This window comes from Coregonus clupeaformis, chromosome 8, assembly GCF_020615455.1.
Source record: "Coregonus clupeaformis isolate EN_2021a chromosome 8, ASM2061545v1, whole genome shotgun sequence".
Taxonomy (NCBI): Eukaryota; Metazoa; Chordata; class Actinopteri; order Salmoniformes; family Salmonidae; genus Coregonus; species Coregonus clupeaformis.
In genome coordinates this window covers 21,062,513-21,090,450 of record NC_059199.1, presented here as the reverse complement: position 1 = coordinate 21,090,450, position 27,938 = coordinate 21,062,513, and the positions used below count along the sequence as shown (strand labels likewise).

General features: G+C 44.0%; 2 protein-coding genes across 6 annotated transcripts in view; one reads left to right on the top strand and one right to left on the bottom strand.

Annotated features, from left to right (window-relative positions):
- Positions 1–23,597, bottom strand: part of si:dkey-183c6.8 (protein O-GlcNAcase) — a 47,333-nt gene extending 23,736 nt beyond the window's left edge. The window contains exons 1-6 of one of the 2 annotated variants that reach the window (XM_041882598.1): positions 23,517–23,597; positions 20,284–20,335; positions 19,722–19,819; positions 19,363–19,493; positions 19,096–19,267; positions 17,408–17,506 (exon numbers count right to left, since the gene is read on the bottom strand). In XM_041882598.1, the coding sequence (XP_041738532.1) occupies positions 17,408–17,506; positions 19,096–19,267; positions 19,363–19,493; positions 19,722–19,819; positions 20,284–20,335; positions 23,517–23,556 (592 nt within the window). In that variant the 5' untranslated portion in view covers positions 23,557–23,597. Of the gene's footprint in view, positions 1–17,407; positions 17,507–19,095; positions 19,268–19,362; positions 19,494–19,721; positions 19,820–20,283; positions 20,336–21,184; positions 21,282–23,516 lie in introns of those variants that run through there. The other variant, XM_041882599.1, reaches the window with a different exon arrangement.
- On the top strand, positions 21,251–27,938 carry ccdc166 (coiled-coil domain containing 166). 4 transcript variants are annotated; one of them, XM_041882600.1, is made up of 10 exons: positions 21,251–21,338; positions 24,870–24,988; positions 25,111–25,164; positions 25,916–25,970; positions 26,368–26,512; positions 26,712–26,791; positions 27,087–27,208; positions 27,311–27,365; positions 27,492–27,578; positions 27,674–27,938. In XM_041882600.1, exons 2-10 carry the CDS (start codon positions 24,879–24,881, stop codon positions 27,869–27,871), a joined length of 906 nt encoding a protein of 301 aa, XP_041738534.1. In that variant the 5' UTR covers positions 21,251–21,338; positions 24,870–24,878; the 3' UTR covers positions 27,872–27,938. The 4 variants fall into 4 exon arrangements, with proteins under 4 accessions (XP_041738534.1, XP_041738537.1, XP_041738536.1 ...); XM_041882602.1 differs by lacking the exon at positions 21,251–21,338 and adding an exon at positions 23,715–23,792; XM_041882601.1 differs by lacking the exon at positions 21,251–21,338 and adding an exon at positions 24,307–24,445.

Sequence of the window (27,938 nt, the reverse complement as noted above, 5' to 3'; positions counted from 1 at the left end):
AGTCAAAACTGTAACTCGGCCACACAGGAACATTCACCGTCTTCTTGGTAAGCAACTGTATATTTGGCCTTGTGTTTTAGGTTATTGTCCCGCTGAAAGGTGAATTCATCTCCCAGTGTCTAGTGGAAAGCAGACTGAACCAGGTCTTCCTGCAGGATTTTGCCTGTGCTTAGTTCCATTCCGTTTATTTTTTATCCTGAAAAACTCCCCAGTACTTAACGATTACGAGTATACCCATAACATGATGCAGCTACTGCTATGCTTGAAAATACGGAGAGTGGTACTCAGTAAGGTGTATTGGATTAGCCCCAAACATAACACTTTGTATTCACGACAAAAAGTTAATTACTTTTTCACATTGTTTTGCAGTTTTACTTTAGTGCCTTGTTGCAAACAGGATGCATGTTTTGGAATATTTTTATTCTCTACTGGCTTCCTTCTTTTCAGTCTGTCAATTAGGTTAGTATTGTATTGTTACTACAATGTTGTTGATCCATCCTCAGTTTTCTCCTATCACAGCCATTCAAGTCGCCATTGGCCTCATGGTGAAATCCCTGAGCGGTTTTCTTCCTCTCCAGCAACTGAGTTAGGAAGGACGCCTGTATCTCTGTAGTGACTCCCTGGTCTTTGTGGTTTAATCTGTGTTTCAAATTCACTGCTTGACTTAGGGACCTTACAGATAATTGTATGTGTGGGGTACAGAGATGAGGTAGTCAATCAAAAACACTATTATTGCACACAGTGTGAGTCCAAGCGACTTATTTGACTTAAGCAAATTTTTACTCCTGAACGTATTTAGGTTTGCCATAACAAAGGGGTTGAATACTTATTAACTCAAGACATTTCAGCTTTTAATTTTTAATTTAATTAATTCATTTGTGAATACTTTCTGAAGGCACTGTGCGTGTTTTTTCAATTTACTGTACATTTGCCAATCTGCTGTGTTGTCATACTTATTTGCTATTCCCTTTGCCTCATTCCTCTCAGCCATACAGTTTTTAAATTCATCATCTATCCATTAGGATTTGGCAGTTCTAACAGTCACTTTCTTGATGGGCGCATGTCTGTAAGTAACCGCAATAACTAATTTCCTAAATACTTCAAGTGCGGCATCAGGTTGTTCCTCATTACACACATCAGACCATCAAATACTTTTCACATCTTTGAAATGCGAAACCTCTTGTATGATCACTTATACACCACTTTAGGTCTAGTCTTTGGAACTTTGTTTTTTCTAGATATAGCTATTATATTATGATCACTACATCTGATGGGTGTGGATACTGCTTTAGAGAAGATTTAGGCCACATTAGTAAAGATGTGGTCAAAACACGTGGATGATTTAGTTCCAGTTCTGTTTGTAAATACCCTGGTAGGTTGACTGATAACCTGAACCAGATTGCAAGCATCATTTACAGCTTGAAGCTTATATTTGAGTGGACAACTTGGTGACAACCAGTCAATATTTTGGTCACCCAGACAATATACCTCTCTGTTAATATCACATACATTATCGAGTACTTCACACATAGTCCAAATACTGACTTTTAGCACTCAGTGGTCTATAGCAACTTCCTACGAGAATAGGCTTTAGGGGAGGCAGATTAACCTGTAGACATCTGACATGAGATCCTCTCTCAGCCTAACAGGAATATGACTCTGGACATACAGTATCTCACAAAAGTGAGTACACCCCTCACATTTTTGTAAATATTTGGAGTATATCTTTTCATGTGACAACACTGAAGAAATGACACTTTGCTACAATGTAAAGTAGTGAGTGTACAGCTTGTATAACAGTGAACATTTGCTGTCCCCTCAAAATAACACACACAGCCATTAATGTCTAAACTGCTGGCAACAAAACTTAGGGGTGTACTCACTTTGGTTGCCAGTGGTTTAGACATTAATGGCTGTGTGTTGTGTTATTTTGAGGGGACAGCAAATTTACACTGTTATACAAGCTGTACACTCACTACTTTACATTGTAGCAAAGTGTCATTTCTTCAGTGTTGTCACATGAAAAGATATACTCAAATATTTACAAAAATGTGAGGAGTGTACTCACTTTTGTGATATACTGTATATAGCAACACCTCTTCCATTTGCATTTCTATCTTTCCTGTATATTCTATAACCATGTATAGCTACTACTGCATCAAATGAATTATCTAAGTGTGTTTCAGAGATGGCCAGAATATGAATGTTTTCTGATATTAGTATGTTGTCAATTTCATGAACCTTGTTTCTCAGGCTATATGCATTCGGAAAGTATTCAGACCCCTTGACTTTTTCCACATTGTGTTACGTTACAGCCTTATTCTAAAATTGATTAAAATGTTTTTTTTCCCCCTCATCAATCTACACACAATACTCCATAATGACGAAGTGAAAACATGTTTGCAAATTTATAACAAATAAAAACCGAAAATCACATTTACATAAGTATTCAGACCCTTTACTCAGTACTTTGTTGAAGCACCTTTGGCAGTGATTACAACCTCGAGTCTTCTTGGGAATGACGCTACAAGCTTGGCACACCTGTATTTGAGCAGTTTCATCTCCGCAGCTCCTCTCAAGCCCTGTCAGGTTGCATGGGGAGCGTCGCTGCACAGGTATTTTCCGGTCTTTCCAGAGATGTTTGATCGGGTTCAAGTCCGGGCTCTGGCTGGGCCACTTGAGGACATTCAGAGACTTGTCCCAAAGCCACTCCTGCGTTGTCTTGGCTGTGTGCTTAGGGTCGTTGTCCTGTTGGAAGGTGAACCTTAGCCCCAGTCTGAGGTCATGAGCGCTCTGGAGCAGGTTTTCATCAAGGATCTCGCTGTACTTTGCTTCGTTCATTTTTCCCTCAATCTTGACTAGTCTCCAAGTCCCTGCCGCTGAAAAAAAACATCCCATGCTTCACCGTAGTGATGGTGCCAGCTTTCCTCCAGATGTGACGCTTGGCATTCCGGCCAAAGAGTTCAATCTTGGCTTCATCAGACCAGATAATCTTGTTTCTCATGGTCTGAGAGTCCTTTAGATGCCTTTTGGCAAACTCCAAGCGGGCTGTTATGTGCCTTTTACTGAGGAGTGGCTTCCGTCTGGCCACTCTACCATAAAGGCCTGATTGGTGGAGTGCTGCAAAGATGGTTGTCCTTCTGGAAGGTTATTTCATCTCCACAGAGGAACTGTGGAGCTCTGTCTGAGTGACCATCGGGTTCTTGGTCACCTCCCTGACCAAGGCCCTTCTCCCCCGATTGCTCAGTTTGGCCAGGCGGCCAGCTCTAGGAAGAGTGTTGGTGATTCCAAATTATGGAGGCCACTGTGTTCTTGGGGACCTTAAATGCTGCAGACATTTTTTGGTACCCTTCTCCAGATCTGTGCCTCAACACAATCCTCTCTCAGAGTTCTACAGACAATTCCTTTGACCTCGTGGCTTGGTTCTGACATGCACTGTCAACTGTGGGACCTTATATAGACAGGTGTGTGCCTTCCAAATCATGTCCAATCAATTGAATTTACCACAGGTGGACTCCAATAAAGTTGTAGAAACATCTCAAGGATGATCAATGGAAACAGGATGCACCTGATCTCAATTTTGAGTCTCATAGCAAAGGGTCTGAATAGCAAAAATTCTAAAAACCTATTTTCGCTTTTTCATTATGGGGTATTGTGTGTATATTGATGAGGAAAACATGTAATTGAATCCTTTTTATAATAAGGCTGTAACGCAACAAAATATGGAAAAAGTCAAGGGGTCTGAATACATTCCGAATGCACTGTATGTTAATATGGGCTATTTTTTGTATATTTCTGAGTTGTTTGTTTGTTTTTAGTACTATTCTGAGAGGCTGACCCAAGGCAAATATGTCAGTGACATTTACATTCGAGCCAATGGTACAGAGTGGGCTGCCCACAGTGTGCCTCTTCCTAAGGCAGACAGTTTCAGTGCAAATCAGTGGAATTCAATTCTATGGGTATATGATTATTGCTGACAATACCCTCGGAGCTCACAGTTAAAGGAACATAGATTAGGTTACTTACATTGACTGCAGTACCATTTCTCCAGGATTTAATATGATTTCCATGTCCTCTGTCTGTTGCTTATTATGATAGGGAGCACTGGAGCGCTACCAAACCCAGACAGTTCGTCTCTTAAGCAGTTCGCTATGTTGATGGAAATAATTTGGGAACCCCTTCGGTTAGGGTTAATCCCGTCTCCTTTAAAAGAGTGTTGGTTGCCCCCACAGCAAGTCAGTGGAGTGTTTACGGACATATTCAATCTCTCCCTATCCCAGTCTGTTGTCCCAACTTGCTTCAATGTCCACCATTGTTCCTGTACCCAAGAAAGTGAAGGCAACGGAACTAAATGACTATCGCACCGTAGCATTCACTTCTGTCATCATGAAGTGCTTTGAGAGGCTAGTTTAGAATCAGATCTCCTCCACCTTAACCAACACCCTACAAATTGAGGTGGGACTGATCCTCAACACAGGTGCATCAAAGCTGGGACCGAGAGACTGAAAAACATGTACAGTACATAGTAATTGAACACTGGTCACTTTAATAATGTTTATATACTGTTTTACCCACTTCATATGTATATTCTGTATTCGAGTCAAGGCTCATCCTGTACAACTACTGCTGTACAAACCTTTTCTATTCATATACTGTCCATACTGTCCATTCACACAATCATATACACTGCTCAAAAAAATAAAGGGAACACTTAAACAACATAATGTAACTCCAAGTCAATCACACTTCTGTGAAATCAAACTGTCCACTTGGGACAACAACATGCTGTTGTGCAAATGGAATAGACAACAGGTGGAAATTATAGGCAATTAGCAAGACACCCCCAATAAAGGACTGGTTTTGCAGGTGGTGACCACAGACCACTTCTCAGTTCCTATGCTTCCTGGATGATGTTTTGGTCACTTTTGAATGCTGGCGGTGCTTTCACTCTAGTGGTAGCATGAGACGGAGTCTACAACCCACACAAGTGGCTCAGGTAGTGCAGCTCATCCAGGATGGCACATCAATGCGAGCTGTGGCAAGAATGTTTGCTGTGTCTGTCAGCGTAGTGTCCAGAGCATGGAGGCGCTACCAGGAGACAGGCCAGTACATCAGGAGATGTGGACGAGGCCGTAGAAGGGCAACAACCCAGCAGCAGGACTGCTACCTCCGCCTTTGTGCAAGGAGGAGCAGGAGGAGCACTGCCAGAGCCCTGCAAAATGACCTCCAGCAGGCCACAAATGTGCATGTGTCTGCTCAAATGGTCAGAAACAGACTCCATGAGGGTGGTATGAGGGCCCGACGTCCACAGGTGGGGGTTGTGCTTACAGCCCAACACTGTGCAGAACGTTTGGCATTTGCCAGAGAACACCAAGATTGGCAAATTCGCCACTGGCACCCTGTGCTCTTCACAGATGAAAGCAGGTGCACACTGAGCACGTGACAGACGTGACAGAGTCTAGAGACGCCGTGGAGAACGTTCTGCTGCCTGCAACATCCTCCAGCATGACCGGTTTGGCGGTGGGTCAGTCATGGTGTGGGGTGGCATTTCTTTGGGGGGCCGCACAGCCCTCCATGTGCTCGCCAGAGGTAGCCTGACTGCCATTAGGTACCGAGATGAGATCCTCAGACCCCTTGTGAGACCATATGCTGGTGCGGTTGGCCCTGGGTTCCTCCTAATGCAAGACAATGCTAGACCTCATGTGGCTGGAGTGTGTCAGCAGTTCCTGCAAGAGGAAGGCATTGATGCTATGGACTGGCCCGCCCGTTCCCCAGACCTGAATCCAATTGAGCACATCTGGGACATCATGTCTCGCTCCATCCACCAACGCCACGTTGCACCACAGACTGTCCAGGAGTTGGCAGATGCTTTAGTCCAGGTCTGGGAGGAGATCCCTCAGGAGACCATCCGCCACCTCATCAGGAGCATGCCCAGGCATTGTAGGGAGGTCATACAGGCACGTGGAGGCCACACACACTACTGAGCCTCATTTTGACTTGTTTTAAGGACATTACATCATAGTTGGATCAGCCTGTAGTGTGGTTTTCCACTTCAATTTTGAGGGTGACTCCAAATCCAGACCTCCATGGGTTGATGAATTTGATTTCCATTGATAATTTTTGTGTGATTTTGTTGTCAGCACATACAACTATGTAAAGAAAAAAGTATTTAATAAGATTATTTCATTCATTCAGATCTAGGATGTGTTATTTTAGTGTTCCCTTTATTTTTTTGAGTTAATTTTGCAGGTTTTCCTACTTACAAAGAATGTAGAGGTCTGTAATTGTTTTTATCATAGGTACACTTCAACTGTGAGAGATGGAATCTAAAACAAAAATCTTGAAAATCACATTGTATGATTTTTAAGTAATTAATTTGCATTTTATTACATGACATAAGTATTTGATACATCAGAAAAGCAGAACTTAATATTTGGTACAGAAACCTTTGTTTGCAATTACAGAGATCATACGTTTCCTGTAGGTCTTGACCAGGTTTGCACACACTGCAGCAGGGATTTTGGCCCAATCCTCCATACAGACCTTCTCCAGATCCTTCAGGTTTCGGGGCTGTCGCTGGGCAATACGGACTTTCAGCTCCCTCCAAATATTTTCTATTGGGTTCAGGTCTGGAGTCTGGCTAGGCCACTCCAGGACCTTGAGATGCTTCTTACGGAGTCACTCCTTAGTTGCCCTGGCTGTGTGTTTCGGGTTGTTGTCATGCTCAAAGACCCAGCCACGACCTATCTACAATGCTCTTACTGAGGGAAGGAGGTTGTTGGCCAAGATCTCGCGATACATGGCCCCATCCATCCTCCCCTCAATACGGTGCAGTCGTCCTGTCCCCTTTGCAGAAAAGCATCTTCAAAGAATGATGTTTCCACCTTCATGCTTCACGGTTGGGATGGTGTTGTTGGGGTTGTACTCATCCTTCTTCTTCCTCCAAACACGGCGAATGGAGTTTAGACCAAAAAGCTCTATTTTTGTCTCATTAGACCATATGACCTTCTCCCATTCCTCCTCTGGATCATCCAGATGGTCATTGGCAAACTTCAGACGGGCCTGGACATGCGCTGGCTTGAGCAGGGGGACCTTGTGTGCGCTGCAGGATTTTAATCCATGACGGCATAGTGTGTTACTAATGGTTTTCTTTGAGACTGTGGTCCCAGCGCTCTTCAGGTCATTGACCAGATCCTGCCGTGTAATTATGGGCTGATCCCTCACCTCCCTCATGATCATTGATGCCCCACAAGGTGAGATCTTACATGGAGCCCCAGACCGAGGGTGATTGACCGTCATCTTGAACTTCCATTTTCTAATAATTGCGCCAACAGTTGTTGCCTTCTGACCAAGCTGCTTGCCTATTGTCCTGTAGCACATCCCAGCCTTGTGCAGGTCAACAATTTTATCCCTGATGTCCTTACACAGCTCACTGGTCTTGGCCATTGTGGAGAGGTTGGAGTCTGTTTGATTGAGTGTGTGGACAGGTGTCTTCTATACAGGTAACGAGTTCAAACAGGTGCAGTTAATATAGGTAATGAGTGGAGAACAGGAGGGCTTCTAATATAACAAAAACTAGGAGGTCTGTGAGAGCCGGAATTCTTACTGGTTGGTAGGTGATCAAATACTTATGTCATGCAATAAAATGCAAATTAATTACTTAAAAATCATACAATGTGATTTTCTGGATTGTTTTTTTTGATTCCGCCTCTCACAGTTGAAGTGTACCTATGATAAAAAAGTACAGACCTCTACATGCTTTGTAAGTAGGAAAACCTGCAAAATTGGCAGTGTATCAAATACTTGTTCTCCCCACTGTATGTATTGTGACGTCACGAGAGGCTACACAGCTTTCAGCGGGATTGCTCAAGTAGTGCAAGGAGACAAGGTTCAAACAAAACAAGGATTTTATTATAGGTCTTGGGAAATTAACGAAAATATAACAAAATTCTGTTCTCTTGTGGCTCTTTAAGGGTTAACAGTTCAGGGATGTCTCTTCCACATCCAAAATCATAATTCTCCCTCGCTCAGATAACTTTTCCCCAGCCTTACTGTAGTCCACGTTGCAGCTAGTGGCCAACCCAGCAAAAAAGTCCTTCCAAATGTCTCTCACGTATTTCCACAGGTGCATATATCCAAAGGTGAGTATTTCCCAAAGGTAAGTATCTCCAAATCCTTATATTCCTCATGGAAGTGGACGTGCAGCACTCTTGTCCTCCAGAGAGCCCAGGTTGGAGACTGTGTCTCTTCCCTTCCACCACCTTCAGCTCATCAGCTCCTCATTTGTTTCAGCTGCGTGGGAAGATTGGCCATAGAGGGGTGGAGTTCCCGACCATACCAGCAGATGGAGCCATAGCTGTCTGGGTTTGCAGCCACCTCAGGGGGATGTAACGTCCCTCCAGGACACAGCCTCTCGTGACATCACACATCCCCCTCCTCGGGACCGACGTCCTCGTCGGGGTAAAGGCAGCGAAGAAGGCATCACGCCGGGAGAGGGCGTCCGCATTGCCGTGGTGCTTGCCAGACTGCTCTCTCTTCAACTCCTCCAACTCTAGGACCAGGGACTCAGCCTCCTGTTGTCTCTCCTTGAGTTTCTTACTGAACGCATCAGCCTTGGTTTTAGCAGAGTTTAGCTTCTGTTGAGCAGCTTTCAGTTCCTTCTCTCTCTCTGCCTCCGCATTCTTCATCTTGTTCTCCAACACCTTGTACTTCTCCTCTGCCTTCTTCTGGACCTCCTTACTCCTGCGCAGGGTCTCCTCACACTCCTCGATGGTCCTGCGCAGCCTCTCCAGCTCCTCCCGTTGCTTAGGGAAGGAGCTCTGTTGGAGTTTAGCCTGGAGGATATCTAACTCTTCTGTCTTCATGTCTAACTGTTGCTTTAACAAACGATACCTCTCAGCGGTCCCCTTCAGACCAGACAGTTCTTTGTCCAGATTCTGTAGCTCCGTCTCTGTGTCGGTCTGGGCACCTGCCATCCCTATCAGAGCCCGGGGCGGGAGTGAGTAACTCGGAGGATTGCACCGGAGCCTTCCCAGGATGAGTCTTGCCTCTCCGTTTCCGAGGTACTCGGGTTATCCTCTCCTGAGACTCTCTCCAGAGTGGGTAAAAGGCTGGGCAGTCTCGTCCAATTAGGACAGGGACGGGAGGGAATCAACCACCCCCGCCGTCGTGTGTATGGTTCCCCGTGTGCTGGTCATTGTAAGTTCAGTAATGGGGTATTCTCTGGTGTCCCCATGGACACAGGAAACTGGGAGGACTTTCCCCGGGGTCAGACACGTTGGGCCCACCAAATCCTTACGCACCAGGGTGACCCGGCTACCAGAATCCAGTAAGGCCTCCACATCATGGTGATTCACAGTTACCGGGCAGGTGGGGGGTCGATCTGGGCCGCCATCTACGACTCCCAAGAGCGAGGCAAAAACGGTGTGTGGGTGCTGAGCTGGAGGACTCCGCAGTGGGCATAGGTTCATCGGCTGGTTTCCCACACTGCCAGGAGATATGTCCCATCTCCCCACACCGGTAACACTGTCGAGTTTCCCCCTCCTGGTGTACTCTTCTTGGACCCGCCTGGTTTCTGGCTCCCCCTGGAGCCGGGATAAGTCCTGACGTGGCTGGGTTCGAGACCTTGGGGTCCTTTGGACGGGTTCTTCCCATTTGTGGTGGGGCCGCACTCCTGGGGTCTTTTCGGGAAGCCTTCAGCATCTCCGCTGTGGCCTGGTACTTTTCCACCGCTTCCACGGTCAGATCAGCCGTGGTCAAGGCCTGTTGACTGATGAACCGTTTTGCCTCATAAGGCAGGGCGCGTGAGGTAACGATCCACCACAACGGCCTCCACCACCGCCGCTGCTGTATTCCTCTGCGGATCCAGCCATTTCCTTGCGATTCGGACAAGTTCATGCATCTGCGCCCGAGGAGGTTGGTCTGGTTGGAAGGTCCAGCTGTGAAAGCGCTGGGCCATACCAAACTTTGTGAGTCCATATCTGCTGAGGATCTCAGACTTCAGGGCATCATAGTCAGTAACCTGGTCAGGGCCCAGGTCCCGGACAGCATTCAGCGATTCCCCGGTTAGAAAGGGGGCTAACAGACCAACCCACTGTTGCTTGGGCCAGGCTTCCCTAGTGGCCGTGGCCTCAAATGCATGCAGGTATGCCTCAATGTCATCGGTAGCTCCCATCTTAGATATAAAGTCACTTGCCTTTATTGGGCGGGTATTTTGGACCACCCTCTGTCTCTGCAACTGCAATTCCTCTGCCTTCAGAAGGTTGGCTTTCTTTTGCTCCTCCAAGAGAGCCACGTTTGCTTGCATCTGGGCTTGCTGGCCAGCAACAAGGGCTTTCAATATGTCCTCCATTTCAGTCGGCGGGGAGCCTACGGCCAACTTGGAAAACTGGGTGATCAAACCTTCGGTATACTCCTCTGACATGCACTATTAACGCTTGAGCTTGCCCGTATTCTCCACCATCTGTGACGTCACGAGAGGCTACACAGCTTTCAGCGGGATTGCTCAAGTAGTGCAAGGAGACAAGGTTCAAACAAAACAAGGATTTTATTATAGGTCTTGGGAAATTAACGAAAATATAACAAAATTCTGTTCTCTTGTGGCTCTTTAAGGGTTAACAGTTCAGGGATGTCTCTTCCACATCCAAAATCATAATTCTCCCTCGCTCAGATAACTTTTCCCCAGCCTTACTGTAGTCCACGTTGCAGCTAGTGGCCAACCCAGCAAAAAGTCCTTCCAAATGTCTCTCACGTATTTCCACAGGTGCATATATCCAAAGGTGAGTATTTCCCAAAGGTAAGTATCTCCAAATCCTTATATTCCTCATGGAAGTGGACGTGCAGCACTCTTGTCCTCCAGAGAGCCCAGGTTGGAGACTGTGTCTCTTCCCTTCCACCACCTTCAGCTCATCAGCTCCTCATTTGTTTCAGCTGCGTGGGAAGATTGGCCATAGAGGGGTGGAGTTCCCGACCATACCAGCAGATGGAGCCATAGCTGTCTGGGTTTGCAGCCACCTCAGGGGGATGTAACGTCCCTCCAGGACACAGCCTCTCGTGACATCACAGTATGTATATATATATATATATATATATATATATATATATATATATATATATATATATATATATATATATATTCCGAACTCTGACATTGCTCATTCTGATATTTCTTAATTTATTTTGTGTGTATTGTTTTGTATTGTTCAGTATTACTGCACTGTTGGAGCTAGAAACCTAAGCATTTCGCTGCACCTGCAATAACATCTGCAAAACACGTGTACACGACCAATAACATTTGCTATGGCGGGTCGTGATTTGTTGAATTTAACCATCCCGCTAGCCATGATTGGCTGAGATAATGAGTGGGCTGGACATGCCAAGAGATTAGTTCGGATTGGTCTGTCATGTAGCTCGCTTCTGTCCATAACATGAGCTGGTCAGTATGAGTAGGTAATCAGGAGGAATCTGGGAGAAAGAGAGCGCTTGTTTGAAATGGAAAAGCGTTGCGGTAGCTATTGATAAAGAAGAACATCAAGACGAAGCAGCTGATTTACAAGTGGGATGCACTGTCACTTTCCCATGTTACTTTCCCATGTTCCTCAACTGTAGTGTATGATATACAATTTCCTTGGGGTTCGTGCTGATTGTACGGAGATTGTGACAGCCAGTTAAATGGCGTCTCTTGACAAGTCAAGAACAAGATGTATGTCAGGAGAAGTGCAGTATTATCATAAGAGTTATACTTGGAATACGGAGGAGGAATGGAGGGGAAAAGGGAGGCAGGGGAGGTCTAAGAGAGAGGGAGGAAGAGGGTGAGCTTGAATCAGTTAAAAATGGTGGGAAAAAGGGAGATGGTTTGTTAAAGAAGAATGGTAGAAAGTGAAAGCAGAGTGAGTTGAAGACAGGTGGAGAAATGGAAGTGAATGAGGGCGAAGTATCGGAGGTGGTAGGTGTGGTAAAGTTCTCGGAGCCCGAGGCTTGCACCGAAAGTCAGGATAAAGATGAGTCTAACAGTAGGAGTGAAGTTTCTGGAAAAAGTGAACCCTTACCTTTTGGCTGATCCATTTGTGGTTTCAGGGTGGGTGAAAACAGAGTTGGGTGCTGTGGAATCGGTGAGGGTAACAAGAAGTGGTCTTGTGATAATTGTTAGTGTTTCTGCTGGTCAGAGGGAGAAGGCGCTCCGTGTTAAAAGAATGGGGGCAAGAGATGTGAATTGTTTTGCTCTCAAGAAAAAGGGGCCATTGAAAGGAGTGATTACTGGGGTAGCGGTAAATGTGAAAGCTGACCAACTGAAGGGGAAGATTCCCGGTGTTTGTGATGCTCGTCGTTTGGTGCGACGCAGACACGGTGGTGTGAGTAGAGAAACATAAGAGTCATTGTCTGTTCTTTTGAGTTTTGATGTTGAGTCTTTGCCCGACAAAGTGATGTTAGGATATTTAAGTTATCCTGTACGAGGTTTTGTGCCGAATACATTACGTTGTTACAGGTGTCAAGCTTATGGACATGTGGCAACAGTGTGTAGGAGGGAGGTTCCTAGGTGTGAGAAGTGTGCATAAGACAAAGGAATGTGTAACATAGGGAAAGTAGTGGTACAGTGTGTGTTAATTGTAGGGGTGGCCATGGGGCTGGGGATCAGAAATGTGCGAGAGAGGCAGGTTAAGGTTTCCAGGGTTAAAGTAGTGCAGAAGTTGTCATTTTAATATATTTTTTAAACAAAGTATAAAGGAGTTATACTCCAGTCTAGTAGGTGGCGGCAATGCAACATTTATTGGAGGCCAACCGCCGTTAAACCTCATCGAAGATGAAGGGTAGGTGATCCTTTCTAACGCAGCTTTTTTGAAAGATATCACGTGGTAGAATTGCATAAGTGTTGCTCTCCACTTTCTGGAGGAACGTGTTTTGAAATCAGTGGAATTAGAGTATGATAGCTAAGGAGATGGAGAAAATTCTGCCGTTTGATTGCAAATATGCAGACGGAGTTGAAAAGAGAACACACAGAAGGCTGTATTGGATAAAACACCACTCTCCGGATTACATCTTCAAACTGAGGGCAAATATGGCATCCGTGACAGAGAGGGAGAAGCGTCCATCCATGTATATGGGTAAGATAGTCTAGCTAGCTAAATTTTCAGATATTACACGTTCCTAATTTTGTCAGAGAGTCGTTTTCATTTCAAGTTAAAGTGTACTGTTAGCTAGCTAACGTTAGCTGGCTGGCTGGCTAGCTAGCGTTACGTGTATGATCTGTGTAGGAAATATTATTCGTATCTCAGAGCCATTTGCATTGCTAGTTATAGCCTAATGTTAGCTAGCTAACATTGGACCTGGTTGGTTAGCTAGCTGCAGATTCATTCAGGGTAGTAAAGTTATGAGTTGGGATTATGGTTCATTGTTTAGCTAGCTACATGTCTTAACAAAAGACTCCACTATGCAAGTAACTATTTCAATAGAATGTTTATGATGTCACTGCGACAACTGTCGATAGACGTAGTTGGTAAATTCGCTCTGGCTATCTACTCCAATTTCAGAGCACTCTCGTCTGAGTGTGCCAAAGAGCAGAATAACTGACAAATTTACGAACGCTCAACACCCGTTGAATATGGCCGGTGTCAGTAAACGTTGGCAAAAAAGCGTAATGAAATAGTTGCCAGCAGCACAGTTGCAGTCACCAACGCTCTGGATAACATAAACACAGCCTAAGCTGCTCTGCTAGCGAGTAAAATGGTCAGAGTGAGCTGTTCTCTCGCAGTGACAACTCTCTCTCTCTACCGCACCTGCTATTTCAACCTCTAAATGCCCGGCTATAAAAAGCCAAGTGACATTTACTCCTGATGTACTGACCTGTTGCAACCTCTACAACCACTGTGATTATTATTTGACCTTGCTGGTCATCTATGAACGTTTGAACATCTTGGAGAAAAATGTGGCCTTAATGGCCATGTACTGTTATAATCTCCACCCGGCACAGCCAGAAGGGGACTGGCCACTCCTCAGAGCCTGGTTCCTCTCTAGGTTTCTTCCTTCTAGGGAGTTTTTCCTAGCCACCATGCTTCTACATCTGCATTGCTTGCTGTTTGGGGTTTTAGGCTGGGTTTCTGTATAGCACTTTGTGACATCTGTATGTAAAAAGGGCTTCATAAATACATGAAAAAAAAGTGATTGATTGATTGATTCTCACATTTGTGTCTGGAAGTAGCTAGCAAGCTAGCCAATGTTAGCTTGGGTGCTTGACTGCTGTTAGGTCAGAATGCTCGGATCAACCCTACTCCTCGGCCAGAGCGTCCAGTGTGCGCTCTGAACGCTCTGAGACCGAAACGCTCTGAATTTACGAATGGACAATCTGACAACGCTCTGAGTTTACGAACGCCCAGAGCACACTCTGGCACTCTAGATTAAATTTACGAACACACCTGTAGTATAAACCAGCCTTTAGTCTTGAAATCTTTGGTTGTTTAGTACATAGCATCACATGTGAGTCCTTAAAGAGATGGGTGGGGCTAAAGCTTAAGAGGGTGTGAACGATGCTGAATGGGTGTAGACAAAGAAGAGCACTCCAGTAGGTACAAAAACATTGAAGGACCATTTTCTCAAAAGTGAGGTTACAAGTTTATCAACTTTCAAAGCAGGATTACTTTCCCATGTTCCTCAACTGTAGTGTATGATATACAATTTCCTAGCTCCGAGTCTCTACTTTTATCCAATGTAAAAAAAAAAAAAAAAATTCAAATGTTGCTACATAAGACTGAATCGAGCCGGTCGGTCACATATGTCTTGTCAACAGGAACCAGCGATAGTATAATTTCCAATTTACGTTTTAGGAATATAAATGGAACTTTCTCAACATTAATTTCCAATGGTATTGTACTTAATCAGGTAAAAACTGCTGTCCAAAAACATGTTGTGATCTATTTATTTTTATGATATCCCAGAAATAACCAAAACGGATTTGACCTACCTACTAAGTAGTGTTGCACGGTATACCGAAACTTCGGTACTTTTTCGAGACTAGAACATGAAAAAACTTTCGGTACTAAAATGTGTTACTTTCGGTACTTCTGTCAAATGTGTCTCACAGATCAGTACGTCTGTCAAATGTGTCTCACGGATCGACTCATCAGCGCAGCTGATGTCCCCCTTGTAGTGCGAAAGCACCGTTCCTGCGCCACTTAGCCTGCACTGGGAGTCTGGGCTTCATCATGTTAGCTCCCCACTTATGCTGCACACAAGTTAACACACTTGAATAATGCAACACTACATTTAGAAATGTTTAAACTGTTAATTACTGTTCGCAAAACAATTTCCATACAGGCTAGAACACTTTACAATGCATGAAGATCCCAGTAGCGTCCAGCTTTGTAGACTTTTGCTGCTAGCTTACAGCTGAAGCCATCATCAATTCACTACCCTGGGACTTAGTTTGTGATAAAATCGGTCTCTCTCTCACATCTCTCCCAAAGATTATCTATTGCTTCAGCAAACTGACTCCGGGCCACCCCCCTCTTGCCTTGTGAATGACTGTCATTACTGGTTAAAGAGACAGCGCACACTTTAATCAAATAAGCTACTTCTATGCAGCCAAAAGAAGCTCAATAACTCAATGCATGCACACACTCATGTGTGCATTCATGTGAATAGGCCTAGGCTACATCTTGATTTACCCAGTTTAACAATAGAGATTTATCATTTACATTTTAGTCATTTAGCAGATGCTCTTATCTAGAGCGACTTCCAGTTAGTGCATTCATCTTAAGACAGCTAGGTGAGACACCCACATATCACAGTCATAGTAAGTACATTTTTCCTCTAAGGTAACTCTCAGCAAAGTCAGAGCTAGCGAGAGGGAAAAGAGTAAAGTGCGAGTGTTAGTCCATGAAAGGCTTTTTATTTGTATAAATGATTACCATTATGTTGTTATGTAGTTAGATTGGTAAAAAAAAAGTCTAATTGATTGTACGATTGTATAATTGATTCATTAAAGCATCCATGGCTGTCTCAGAAAGATTGTGACGCAACAAATGTCAAATGTAATGATATTGAACTCATTAGCTGCCCAACGATTGAACAGAGCCAGAGCTGAGTTTCTGTCTGGATCAAGTGCCATTATTTTTTCTTTTTATAATTTTTTTAATTTGTATTATTTTACCCCCAATTTCGTGGTATCCAATTAGTAGTTAGTATGGGAGTTGCAGCGCTGGGACAAGACTCTGACTCGGGAGAGCCGAAGGTCGAGAGCCGTGCGTCCTCCGAAAGCCTTTCCTCCATAAATAATATTTTCTGCCCGCTGGTAGGGCCCTGTGTAGCTGAGTTGGTAGAGCATGGCACTTGCAACGCCAGGGTTGTGGGTTCGATTCCCACGGCGGGCCAGTATGAAAATGTTTTAATAAATGTATGTAATCACTAACTGTAAGTCGCTCTGGATAAGAGCGTCTGCTAAATTACTAAAATGTAAACATGTAAATGTATGCATGGCCAAAGAGCTCTATTTTGATGTTATCCAACAACTTTAAACAACTGGAATTTGCTAAATAGCATTGGCACTTGGATTTTAACCGGTGATATGGTCAGAGTACATGAATATAGAGCTCTTTGGCCACACACACCAGTAGTGGGTTTAGCGTCGAAATAAGGATACATAAGAATAAAGGAACCCCATATTTACTGTAAAATATGGTGGTGGATCTTTTGTGTTATCTTCTGTTTTGCTTCCACTGGTCCTGGGGCTTTTTTTGTAAAATGTTTTATGAGATTGGAGAACACGTTGGGAGGGATCTTAGACTATTCCTCCATTCAGAATCTTTCCAGATCCTTGATATCCTTTGTCTGCTCTTATGGACTGCCCTCTTCAATTCAAACCACAGGTTTTCAATGGGGTTCATGTACGGAGACTGAGATGGCCATTGCAAAATATAGATTTTGTGGTCCATTAATCAATTTCTTTGCGGATTTTGATTGCTGCTTGGGGTTATTGTCTTGCTGGAAGATCCAATTGCGGCCAATTGTCAGCCTCCTGGCAGAGGAAACCAGGTTTTTGGCTAAAATGTCCTGGTACTTGGTAAAGTTAATGACACCGTTGACCTTAACAAGCGCCGCAGGACCAGTGGAAGCCAAATAGCCCCATAACATCAAAGATCCACCACCATATTTTACCGTAGGTATGAGGTACTTTTCTGCGTATGCTTCTGTTTTTCAACGCCAAACCCACCACTGGTGTGCGTGCCCAAAGCCCTATTTTCATGTCATCTGACCATAGTGGGAGGGAGGACGGAGGGAGGGAGAGTGAGAGAGGGAAGGGAGTGGGAGAGAGAAAGAGGGAGATAGAGATTGGGAATTATCATGCCATATCATTGTAATTTACAGAATATATATATATTTTTTTTTATCAGAAGAATAGAAAGCCTGTCTGTCTCACCGGTCCATATGATAGAGATGTTATGCAGCAGGTCCTCTCCAACAGTCATCAGATATGGAGACTTAGATACACTGGGAGAACACAGAGATCCACAGTACTCTAGAGAGAGGAGAGAGGGAGGGTGAGCGAGGGAGAGATGGAAAGAGGAGAGTAACATAATATCAGTATCCAATGTATGCAATTACTTTATTAGAAGAGAAGCAGTGGATGCTCCTCAGAGGAGGAAGAGGAGGACCATCCTCCTCAGTGATTTTCAGAATTGTTTTAAATTGTAAAACATTTAAAAAGTTATACTTTTTAGATAAAACTATACCTAATATATTCATGTCACCAAATAATTGATTAAAACACACTGTTTAGCAATGAAGGTCTACAGTAGCCTCAACAGCACTCTGTAGGGTAGCACCATGGTGTATACGGAAGACAGCTACCTTCCGTCCTCCTCTGGGTACATTGACTTCAATACAAAACCTAGGAGGCTCATGGTTCTCACTCACTTTCATAGACTTACACAGTAATTATGATAACTTCCGGACGACGTCCTCCAACCTATCAGAGCTCTTGCAGCATGAACTGACATGTTGTCCATCCAATCAAAGGATCAGAGAATGAATCTAGTCCTAAAAGCATAAGCTACAGCTAGCTAGCACTGCAGTGCATAAATGTGGTGAGTAGTTGACTCAAAGAGAGAGAAAGACTATAGTTTAACAGTTTTGAACAAATTAATTTATTCCAAAATTAAGGAAAAGCAAGAGAGAGAGACAGACTGTCTTTTTTTCACTTTCCGTTTCACTTACTTAGCTAGCAAATGCAGCTAGCTAGTTTAGCCTACTCAAACAGAGGGATGCTATGTTAGCTAGCTGGCTATGACTATCCAACACAACACTGGAACTCTTCCAAGTCAAGGTAAGCTTTTGGTTTTACTAACTTATTGCCACCGGGGCCCGCCGGTGTAAGTGCTAAACTGCTTACTGACTGTACACTAACGATACTGCATGATTATAGCGGGTTTACTAACGCGTTAGTTCTGACTATGTTACTTTAGCTAATATGGTGACAACGATGTAGGCTGTGTGTAGCGGTTATGATATGGTTTGGCTTGGAAAGGTTTTTTCACCTGGTTACATACAGCTGATGTGTTGTGCATTGAAGTCTACAAGCAAAGGGAAAAGGTGAAAGGAGGAAAACGAATAGATGCGAGAAGGAATACAACGTGGCTGCTATGAAAGTGAACTGTGTTTACGCGTGATCAGGGGTGTATTCATTCCGCCGATTCTGTTGAAAACATTTCTTAAATGGAAGCAAACGAAACAGGGATAAACATACCTGACTTTGTCCGGTAGAAACTCTCGTTTGCAACTATTGTACTAATGATTACACCCTAGATCAGCTAGATGCAGTCAAGAGTGTGCAAGGCGGTATTGAATTTGTCACTTTCTGTCCTTTCATTCATAGGCTAAGTTGTAGAAACCTCATGATGGGTATAGGGAAAATCTGAGTATCATGAAGTAGGCTTAACCTATTGCTGTTACATTGAACTGGGTGAATGGAATATGAATGAGAGAAAAAAAATCTTCCTTCATCTTAAACGGCACTGACTGCCACTGAACAATAGGATAGTAAGAAAAGAGAGGCGAGAGAGAGAGAGAGAGAGAGAGAGAGAGAGAACACACATCTCAACTACACACCTGTTGGACAGAACAGGAAGACAGGCGGTTCTCCCAGGAATCGGTAGATCTCATTGGCCACTGAAACCTGGGCGTGAGCGAATGAGGAGAAGGCTTGACTGTCAGCCTGACACAGGGAGTGGTCTATGTCATCAAAAAGGATCGCAAACGCCTGGCAACCCAACTCTGACACCTACAGAGAGGAGAGAGAGTAAGGCAGGGGTGTAGGTGTGCGTGCGTGCGCATGCCTGTGTGCGCATGCAAGTCTGTGTAGGTGCGTGTGTGTACCTGTCGTAGCTTGCGTTTAAGCAGGGAGAGGTCACAGGAAGAAGAGAAGACAATGTCTTGACCAGGAGACAGAGAGTACACGAACCTCAGACCTCTCTTCTCTGACTCTACTATCAAAGTACGCAACTGACCTGCAGGAGGAGCGAGGAGGAGAGGAGAGAACCAGGATTGCACCAGGAGAGATACATTTACTTCAAAGCAATAGTGAGAGAGATGGAGGGATTAAGAAAAGGACAGAGCGAGGAGAGATGAGGGTATGGGGAGATGGAGGGGTGGGAAGTTGGACTAAAAGAGAGATGTAAACAAATAAATGAAGGGATGAAGAGATGGATAGAGTGAGGGATGAGGAGATCCCTTACCCTCCTCTTCAGGGGAGTAGACCTCTCTCCAGAGTAGTCTGTGTTTCAGATCATCTTTAGGACCGTACAGATAGGTGTTCAACCCCCACCTCTGCATCCTAACAGACAGAAAGGGAGAGAGTGTTATTGATCCAGTGTCAATCTCAGTTTCTGGAAATCATTTTGATATTACGGAGTCCTTGCACCAATAGCTCGGTCTATACATTTGAGAGTTGTTACATTTCTCCTGGCCCATCCCTCAGCTTTTTACCAAAACAAAGTCAACCACCGCTTTGTTTTTGTTTCAACTGCGGATCATACCCTCCTTATCCCTCTCCATGTCCTCCTATGTCAACCATACAGATGTAGGATCTTACTTTGAGCTAGTTTGCTACAGCAGAAAAATTATCCTGCAGCAACAGGAAATTACAATCTTCAGAAGCCTTTTTAAACCTCTAATACACAACACGTTTAAAATGTCATGCATTGCAGGAAAGTTATCCTGCAACAAGGTGATCAAATTAAGATCCTACATCTGTATGTTACCTTTCTGTACGTCACCTTTATGTCACTAAGTACTCACCACTGGAAAAGGACCTTCCTCTGCTCCATAGACCAGGGCCTCCCATAGAACCCTGAGAAACAGACACACACGAAAGAGAGAGAAATGAATGCTAGTGTACAATTAAGCAGTGTTGCCATTCAGACCTATATTCATATTAGTACATTGTTCACAGACACGTATCGGTGAAGTGGCCATATAGATTTCTTACCCTGGTGGAACCAGCCTGATCGCTGCATTCACCATTCTATTTCACTTGACATATCAGTCTGGCCTTTCTCCAATAGACGGGCGTTTGGAATAAGTTAAAAAATGACCGGTCCAATCAGCCTCCTCAGAAACAATGTGTTTAGGACAAAATCCCACATGCTCAATCACTGTGCTTTGAATTAGGCTATTCATCCTCTGATTGGTTAAAGGTGATCCGATCACAGACAATTTAGTTTTGAATAATGTCCCTCATTACAGACCGTTTTATTGAGGAGGAATGCCAGACTGGTGAAATGAAATGGAATGGTGAACACAGCGTTAAGGCTACTTCAACCACACTAACAAATTCCTGCCTATAAGGCAACCTCTCATCTGCAAATACAGCACAGAGCATGCCATACAATTCTTCATATAGAAATGGGAGCAACATAACATTCTGAGAACCATAGGTTTCTTAGAGCTTGGTGAGAGCATGGTTGTCCTATGGTTATTTTGCATACAACCTTCCCACAACTTTCTGGGAATGGTGCAGGATAGGTGCTTGGTTTTGGAACATTCTCAGCACATTTAAGGAATTTAAAAAGGAATGACTTTGGGCAAAAATAACAGCTTTAAACTGTATAAGTGATCAATGCACCATCATAACATGTCATTTAATGCTTAAAAACAAAATGAATGAACGAGATTTGGCTACAGAAGTGCCATTTCTTACCGATCTCAACAGCTTCCGTCTAAAAATAAATCCTCAAATGACGTCAACAAATACTGGAGGAGTGGGTGCAGCAGACCCTGAAAAGGGGGAGACGTGAATCTGACTTTTACTTCTCTCTCTCCACCCAGATACTAGAGCAGTGGAATCAGCTAAGGTAAACTCATCTTCGTAGTACCAAAGACAGTGAGGTTGTACTAGCTACTAACTTTAGGTTAGCTAACATTAGCCAACTGGCTAGCTACAGTGGCTAGCTTAGCTAACGAACTAGCTAGCTACGATAGAAAACCTCTGGTGTCAACTAATACAGTTACTTTTTCTGGCGAGTACAGCAACTTATCGTCGTCAGATGAACCACCAAAGGCACACCCCATTTCTGTTTCAAAATTGAGAAAGTGGCGGAGGTTGACAGTTTTTCATTCCTAAAGTCAACCTTTAACCAATAACTTTATTTTCTTGGTATTTCATTACTTTAACATAACGTTTCCTAAAAGTTCAAACATGGTTACATTTCATTTCAATTTTGGTAATGTTCTAGGAACGTTCTCCAACTGGTTTGACATTGGGAATGTTCTCAAATAGTTCAGAGAATGTTAAGAAACAACGTTCTTCTGTGGGAATTTCAGTATGTAATTGTACACATTAACATCAATAAGCTCTAAATTCCATTCTTATAACATAAAGAAAACTTTCCATAAAAACTTATACATTCTGCTCTCAGCATCAACAAAACTCTCTCTATCCTCTATCTTGTTCAAGTGAAAAACTCACAAGAAGCGGGTGGGCGTAGCAAGCAGAGCGAGGCAGGTGGAAAGGATGGGACAGGCGGAGCAGTAACCTTATGCTAGCAGGATAGTACATATCTCCAATCATTTTTGCTGATAGCGATGTTGTCTTTCCATAAACAGATTAATTGGTCTAATTTAGCATGTATGTAAAGCCTCAATCTTAGCTACCTCTTCCAATTCAAATGAGCTAGAAAATTTTTTTGAATAATGACAACATTTTGATTATTTTGTGTGACTGCAGCGCCAGCAGTAAAACGCAAAAATAAAGACATGTTCTAATTGAGCTAGGCATCAAAGTGGACAACCCTCCGGCCGGCTTCGGTTGGGTCATTATAATTTCAAACAATGTATTCTAAAATAAATCACTCGCATGCTCAGCTATGGCGAGTTTAGGCCATAAGTGTGAGCAGGTGTGTTGGCCACGCCCACTAATTAGCCACACCTAATCTTAATGAGTGCTTGTTTCTTTGAAATGGGGTCTGGGAATAGACTAAAATCAACAGCTTTGTATGTGTAAACATGGTGGCGCAGTGGACTAATTCCATGGATAGTGAACAGAACATCATAGGTTCAAATCTCACTGATGCCGTGTCACAATAAAAAAGAAATGTGTTCGCATGAATAATGTCTAAGGAAATACATTTTTGTGTGTCCCATCTGTGCTTGGAGTAAAAAAAAAAGTGAATCATAATAAGCAAGCATGTTACTAAAAGTCTTACTGAAATATTCAGTTAAAGTTTTAAGAAAGTTATTAAAAATAACCTATAATTTCCATTCTCAGAGCGTTAATAAAACCTCCCAGGAAGATTTAAGAACCAGAGTAAAATGTTCTCAGAACCTCCCTGCAACCTAAAAATAAACGTTTCCAGAACAGGCTACATTTTCACTTCTATTTTTGTAACATTTAAAAAACGTTATGTTTTACAGGTCAGGAAACGTATGACTTCGTTCTCACAACCAATGTGAAACCAAAAACATAAGTTCCCATAACTTCAAAATAACAAAATGTGCTAGCTGGGTAGTGTGACTGGCCACTGCTCTTTAAATACGCCACTCATTGTTTTAAGCCACACCTCGCCACCAAACGGGAGCAAATGTACCTCAAAGTCTGTTCAAGTACGTTTTGGATAAACGTGTCTTTCAGTACAAACCGTTCCGCAACGTAGCAAACGTCCAAGCGAACTGAACGAACCTCAGGTGTTTTTGTCAAAAGCTACAACAAAAATGTGTGCTGTAGGGGATACTCGAGGACTGGAGTTGGAAACCACTGGACTGGCTGGCTGACAGGCTTGCTAGATGGCTGACTGGGACACCAATGATTACACAATTTAAGATGATTATTGATGATGATAAAGATGAATATGTGAACCGTCTGTGATATGAGGTTATGCCTGATTGATCACAGGGCTACAATAGCTACCACATCTCAAAGCTTTACAAACACAGAAAATATTGTGTTTCTTTATGGATGGTATTTAATTTGAACTTCTCCTCCGTGAAAATTACAAGATCTTACAAGCAGATAACCAGACGACCATTGTCCTTACCTTCCACAACCCCGCAAAGGAACTCGCTGCTCCCGTCCATTTTCTCTGTCTGTGTCGCCCCTGCTTCCACCGTGCGCCTCGCCTCTCTCCAGCAATCCAACCAGCCGGAGCAGTAGCCTAGCCTACCGAACGCTTTCCTAGTACCGTCTTTCAGGTCAGACACCGGGGTTGTTCTCCATTTCCATCCTTTCCATCGGTGCCACCACGGCTGGCTCTCCCTGCTCAGCTAGCTCAACCCCCGCACAGGCGCACTCGCCTTCTGCACGCAAATGCAAGGTGTGAGGACTGGAGGATACTATTTCGTCGTCTGTGAGCGCTTCGATATGAAAAATGTGTAATCTTCAAAATGCCACGCTATTTGTTATTTATACGAGTTATGTTTAATTTATACAAACGAGCTGTATGTAATAAAAATTGCAACGTTTATTGCCTAAGTAAACGGTTGTCTGGCAAATACGCCCGCTGGAGACTTGATAGTAGGGCGATTGATTGTTTGTTGCGCTTTTTAGCGGATGTTTACGGTAATAAAATGTGAAATCAGATCCCTGAACCGTGATAATGATGGGTCAAAGTTCGGCAGCGGGGCAGATGCGGTCAGTGGAACATTTGTAACATTGTAACTCCCGGCTAGGACTGATCCATGTAGTTATATTGTATAATGCTGTCTTTACGATCTTGATTATTTTCATTTTTAGGGAACGTGTAGCTCAGTTGGTAGAGCATGGCGCTTGCAACGCCAGGGTTGTGGGTTCGATTCCCACGGGGGGCCAGTATGAAGAAAAAATAAATAAATGTATGCACTCTAACTGTAAGTCGCTCTGGATAAGAGCGTCTGCTAAATGACAAAAATGTAAACGTGACTTCCCTGTAGAATTGTGTTGTCGGTGTTGTTGTCTTGGCAACAAGGGAACGTTTTGACAAACGTGAAGGTGAGACATCTAGCTGTTTGCTACTTTTGTAGCTATCAAATTAGACTTTATAGCTAGGTGTATTCAAAGCTATATTTATACCCAATGAAAAGTTGATTTTGATAGAGAGCTAAGCCAACAAATGCGAACAGCACAGTCAGCCAGCGTTGAGTGTAGTCTGATCAGTGATCATTACTGATGCTGATGCGGTTAGCTAGCTAACTAACTTGCAGCGCTTCGGTGCCCCAGGGCTCTCTGGTAAGGGGTTTGTTAACGGGCGTGGGCGGCGATATGGTGGGCTCATTCTAGGCTACTGGTGAGATGTGGTGGGCAGCAAAGCAGCGATATGGAACATGATGATGATGCGCATTCAATCAAATGTCACTGTTTCTGCAAAGAATGGTCCCTATAGATGACAAGTGTGTGTGTGTGTGTGTGTGTGTAGGCTACTAGAATGCCCCCTAAGAAGAAAGGAGAGTCTGCCCTTAAGCAGAATACTGCTGGACAAGGAGTAGAGGACTCAGAACACCCGGGGTCTGACAGAGAGGCTCTGCTACAGAGAGAGTGAGACATGTCTGTCTGCCTGCCTGTCTATCTGTCTGTGACTCTCTCTCCCTCTCTGCCTGCCTCTCTGCCTGCTTGTCTGTCATCATGTGACTCTGTACTTCACTTCCTGTAACCTACAGGTATGACAAGCTAACCGACACCTTGAACAACCTCAAGAGGAAAGTGGAAAAGTTGTATCCTTTAAATCACAAAGTTCAACACAGTGACAGAGTGAAACCAGAAATCGGCCCGGGCATTTCTAACACATCTGCCAATTCAATTTAGACAGACCCACTGGCCTAAAGATGAACCAGAACATGTGGCATTTGCTTGAACTGGCATTAGCCTTTATGGCCAATCTGTTTCTGCCTCACTAGAGCAGGCACTGATAAAGCCACATTATGAACACTATTCCTGGAAGTTGGGGAGTGGTTTTTGGACACTGCGGATCCACATTCCATCTGCACAAGACCACCTGTTCAGAAAGTCTGGCAGATGGCGTCCCAGTCCAAGACGATTCCCAAAGCTTTCACTTTGCACACTGCAGGTAGACAGCCAGGATTTAGTTGTCACAGTCACACACAAGACCGCTAAATTGTAAACTGTTGTGGATTGATCTGCATCCATTTTTGTTAAAGTGAAGGGCCCTTTAAAATTGTTACCCTCCGTTCCAGGATTGGGGTCAATTCGAATTGAAAGCATTTAAATCAGGAAGTAGTCTGAATTTTAAAAATGTAGAAACGTTTGAAATAAATAGCTTCTACATTACAGTTATCATTGAAAATAAATATAAAAATGCCCTTTTTTAATGTTTGAATTGGAATTTCATTTTACTTTTTTTTACTGCCTTCAATTAGAATTGACCCACCCCGCCTCTGTTCATGTGATAGCTATAGCTTCTCTACAATACTTTCTTAACTTCCCTTAACTCCGCTGCTGTACCAGACGGCGTGAGAATGAGTTCCTACAGAATGAGGCCAACCAGACTCGCATGGAGAGCGTGAGTGACAGTAAAGGCAGACACTCTCTCTTTCTCCCCATCTCTCTTCCCCATCTCCCTCCCAATAAAATAAAAAATAAAAATATTTGTCACATGTGCCGAATACAACAGGTGTAGACCTTACCGTGAAATGCTTACTTACAAGCCCTTAACCAACAATTCAGTTAAAGAAATAGAGTTAAGAAAATATTTATTAAATAAACTAAAGTAAAAAATAAAATAAAAAGTAACACAATAAAATAACAATAAAGAGGCTATATACAGGGGGTACCGGTACAGAGTCAATGTGCGGGGGTACATGTTAGTCGAGATAATTTGTACATGTAGGTAGGGGTAAAGTGACTATGCATATAATTCCTCATCCCTCTCCTCCTGGCCCCATCTCTCGCCCTCTCAGCAAGAGTACATGTCGTACATGTCCAAGCGGACACAGAAGCGTCAGAGTGCCATCGTCACCCTTAGCGACCAGAACCACCAGGAACTGGAGGCCCTGAAGAGGCAGAGGGAGGAGACTCTGAACAAATACCAGGAACAGGCCAATGGTGAGTCAGCTGGAAGCGCCACGGGCCAATGGGGAGAGAGCAGGAAGAGCCAGGAACCAATGGGGAGAGAGCAGGAAGAGCCACTGGCCAATGGGGAGCGAGCAGGAAGAGCCACTGGCCAATGGGGAGCGAGCAGGAAGAGCAAGGGGCCAATGGGGAGAGAGCAGGAAGCTAACTCTAACCTAACCTATCCTAACAGAGCTGAAGAAGGAGATTCTGGAGAAGGAGAATGAACTGGCGCTGTTAAATATTGAGATTGCTGAGCTCCGAGAATTCAAAGTATGACACTTCCTCCCCCTCTCCTCCCACACCCCCCTCTCGCCTCCTCTCGTCCTCTCCTCTACCTTCTCATCTCCTCTCCTCCCTCTTCTCTTCCCCCTCCTTTCCTCTCCTCTGCTCACACACCACCGAGTGTACAGAATATATGATCTACTAATATTGCACATCTTATTATAATCTTATATCAGATTAGTGGTACCTTTGCATGCTGTATGCATATGTGAGTGTGTGTGTATACTGTATATACATGGCTGTTTGTGTGTGCTTTAATATTGTGTGCGTGTGTGTGTAACAGAGCCTGCAGCAGCAGCAGCTGGGGCGTATAGCAGAGCTAGAGAGGGAGGTGACCAGTATGCACTGCCGTCACTCTGAATCCCTGCAGGCCCTGAAGGCTGGCTTCCTCAGTGAGAAGGAGAGGTAAATGAAAAAAAAGTGTGTGTGCATGACTGTAAATTCCTTTGTTTAAATGTATTATTATTATTATTATTATTATTATTGTTATTGTTATTATTATTATAGGTACGAAGCACAGGCCAAACAAAAAATACAGGCCCTAGCCCTCGCAGCTAATAGGGTGAGTAACACACACATACATAGACATGCACGCATGCGTACGCACGTCCACAAGAACACGTGTACACACACACAGGTCAAACATACCTCCACACCCACCTCTCCCCATCCCCTCTCCTCCCTCTAGGAGGCGTCTCGCTGCCTATTGTCCCACACTAGAGCGGTGTCCCTGGAGAACCAGCGCCTGAGGGAAGAGCTGCAGCAGCTGATCCAGGTATAGCCAGAAGATGGATGGATTGATTGATTGATTAATTGATGGATTGATTCATTGGTTGGTTGGTTGGTTGATTGATTGATTGATTGATCCAGAGAGCCCACTCCCTGAGGGGCCTCCAGGATCAGCTCCAGGACCAGAGGCAGCAGCTCCTACTGGAGAGGGAGTATGTCAGGGAGCTGAGGCGCCTCCGAGGCACCCCGGGGCCGACCCCACCAGGGTCCCACACTCGGCCACTGGGGGGGGGCGGAGGGAGAGAAGACACAAGACACCACCGCACAGCAGATACCTGAGAAAGAGAGAGACACACACACATCTGCAGAAGCCACTCTTTACTTTTTCCACATTTTGTTGTTGCAT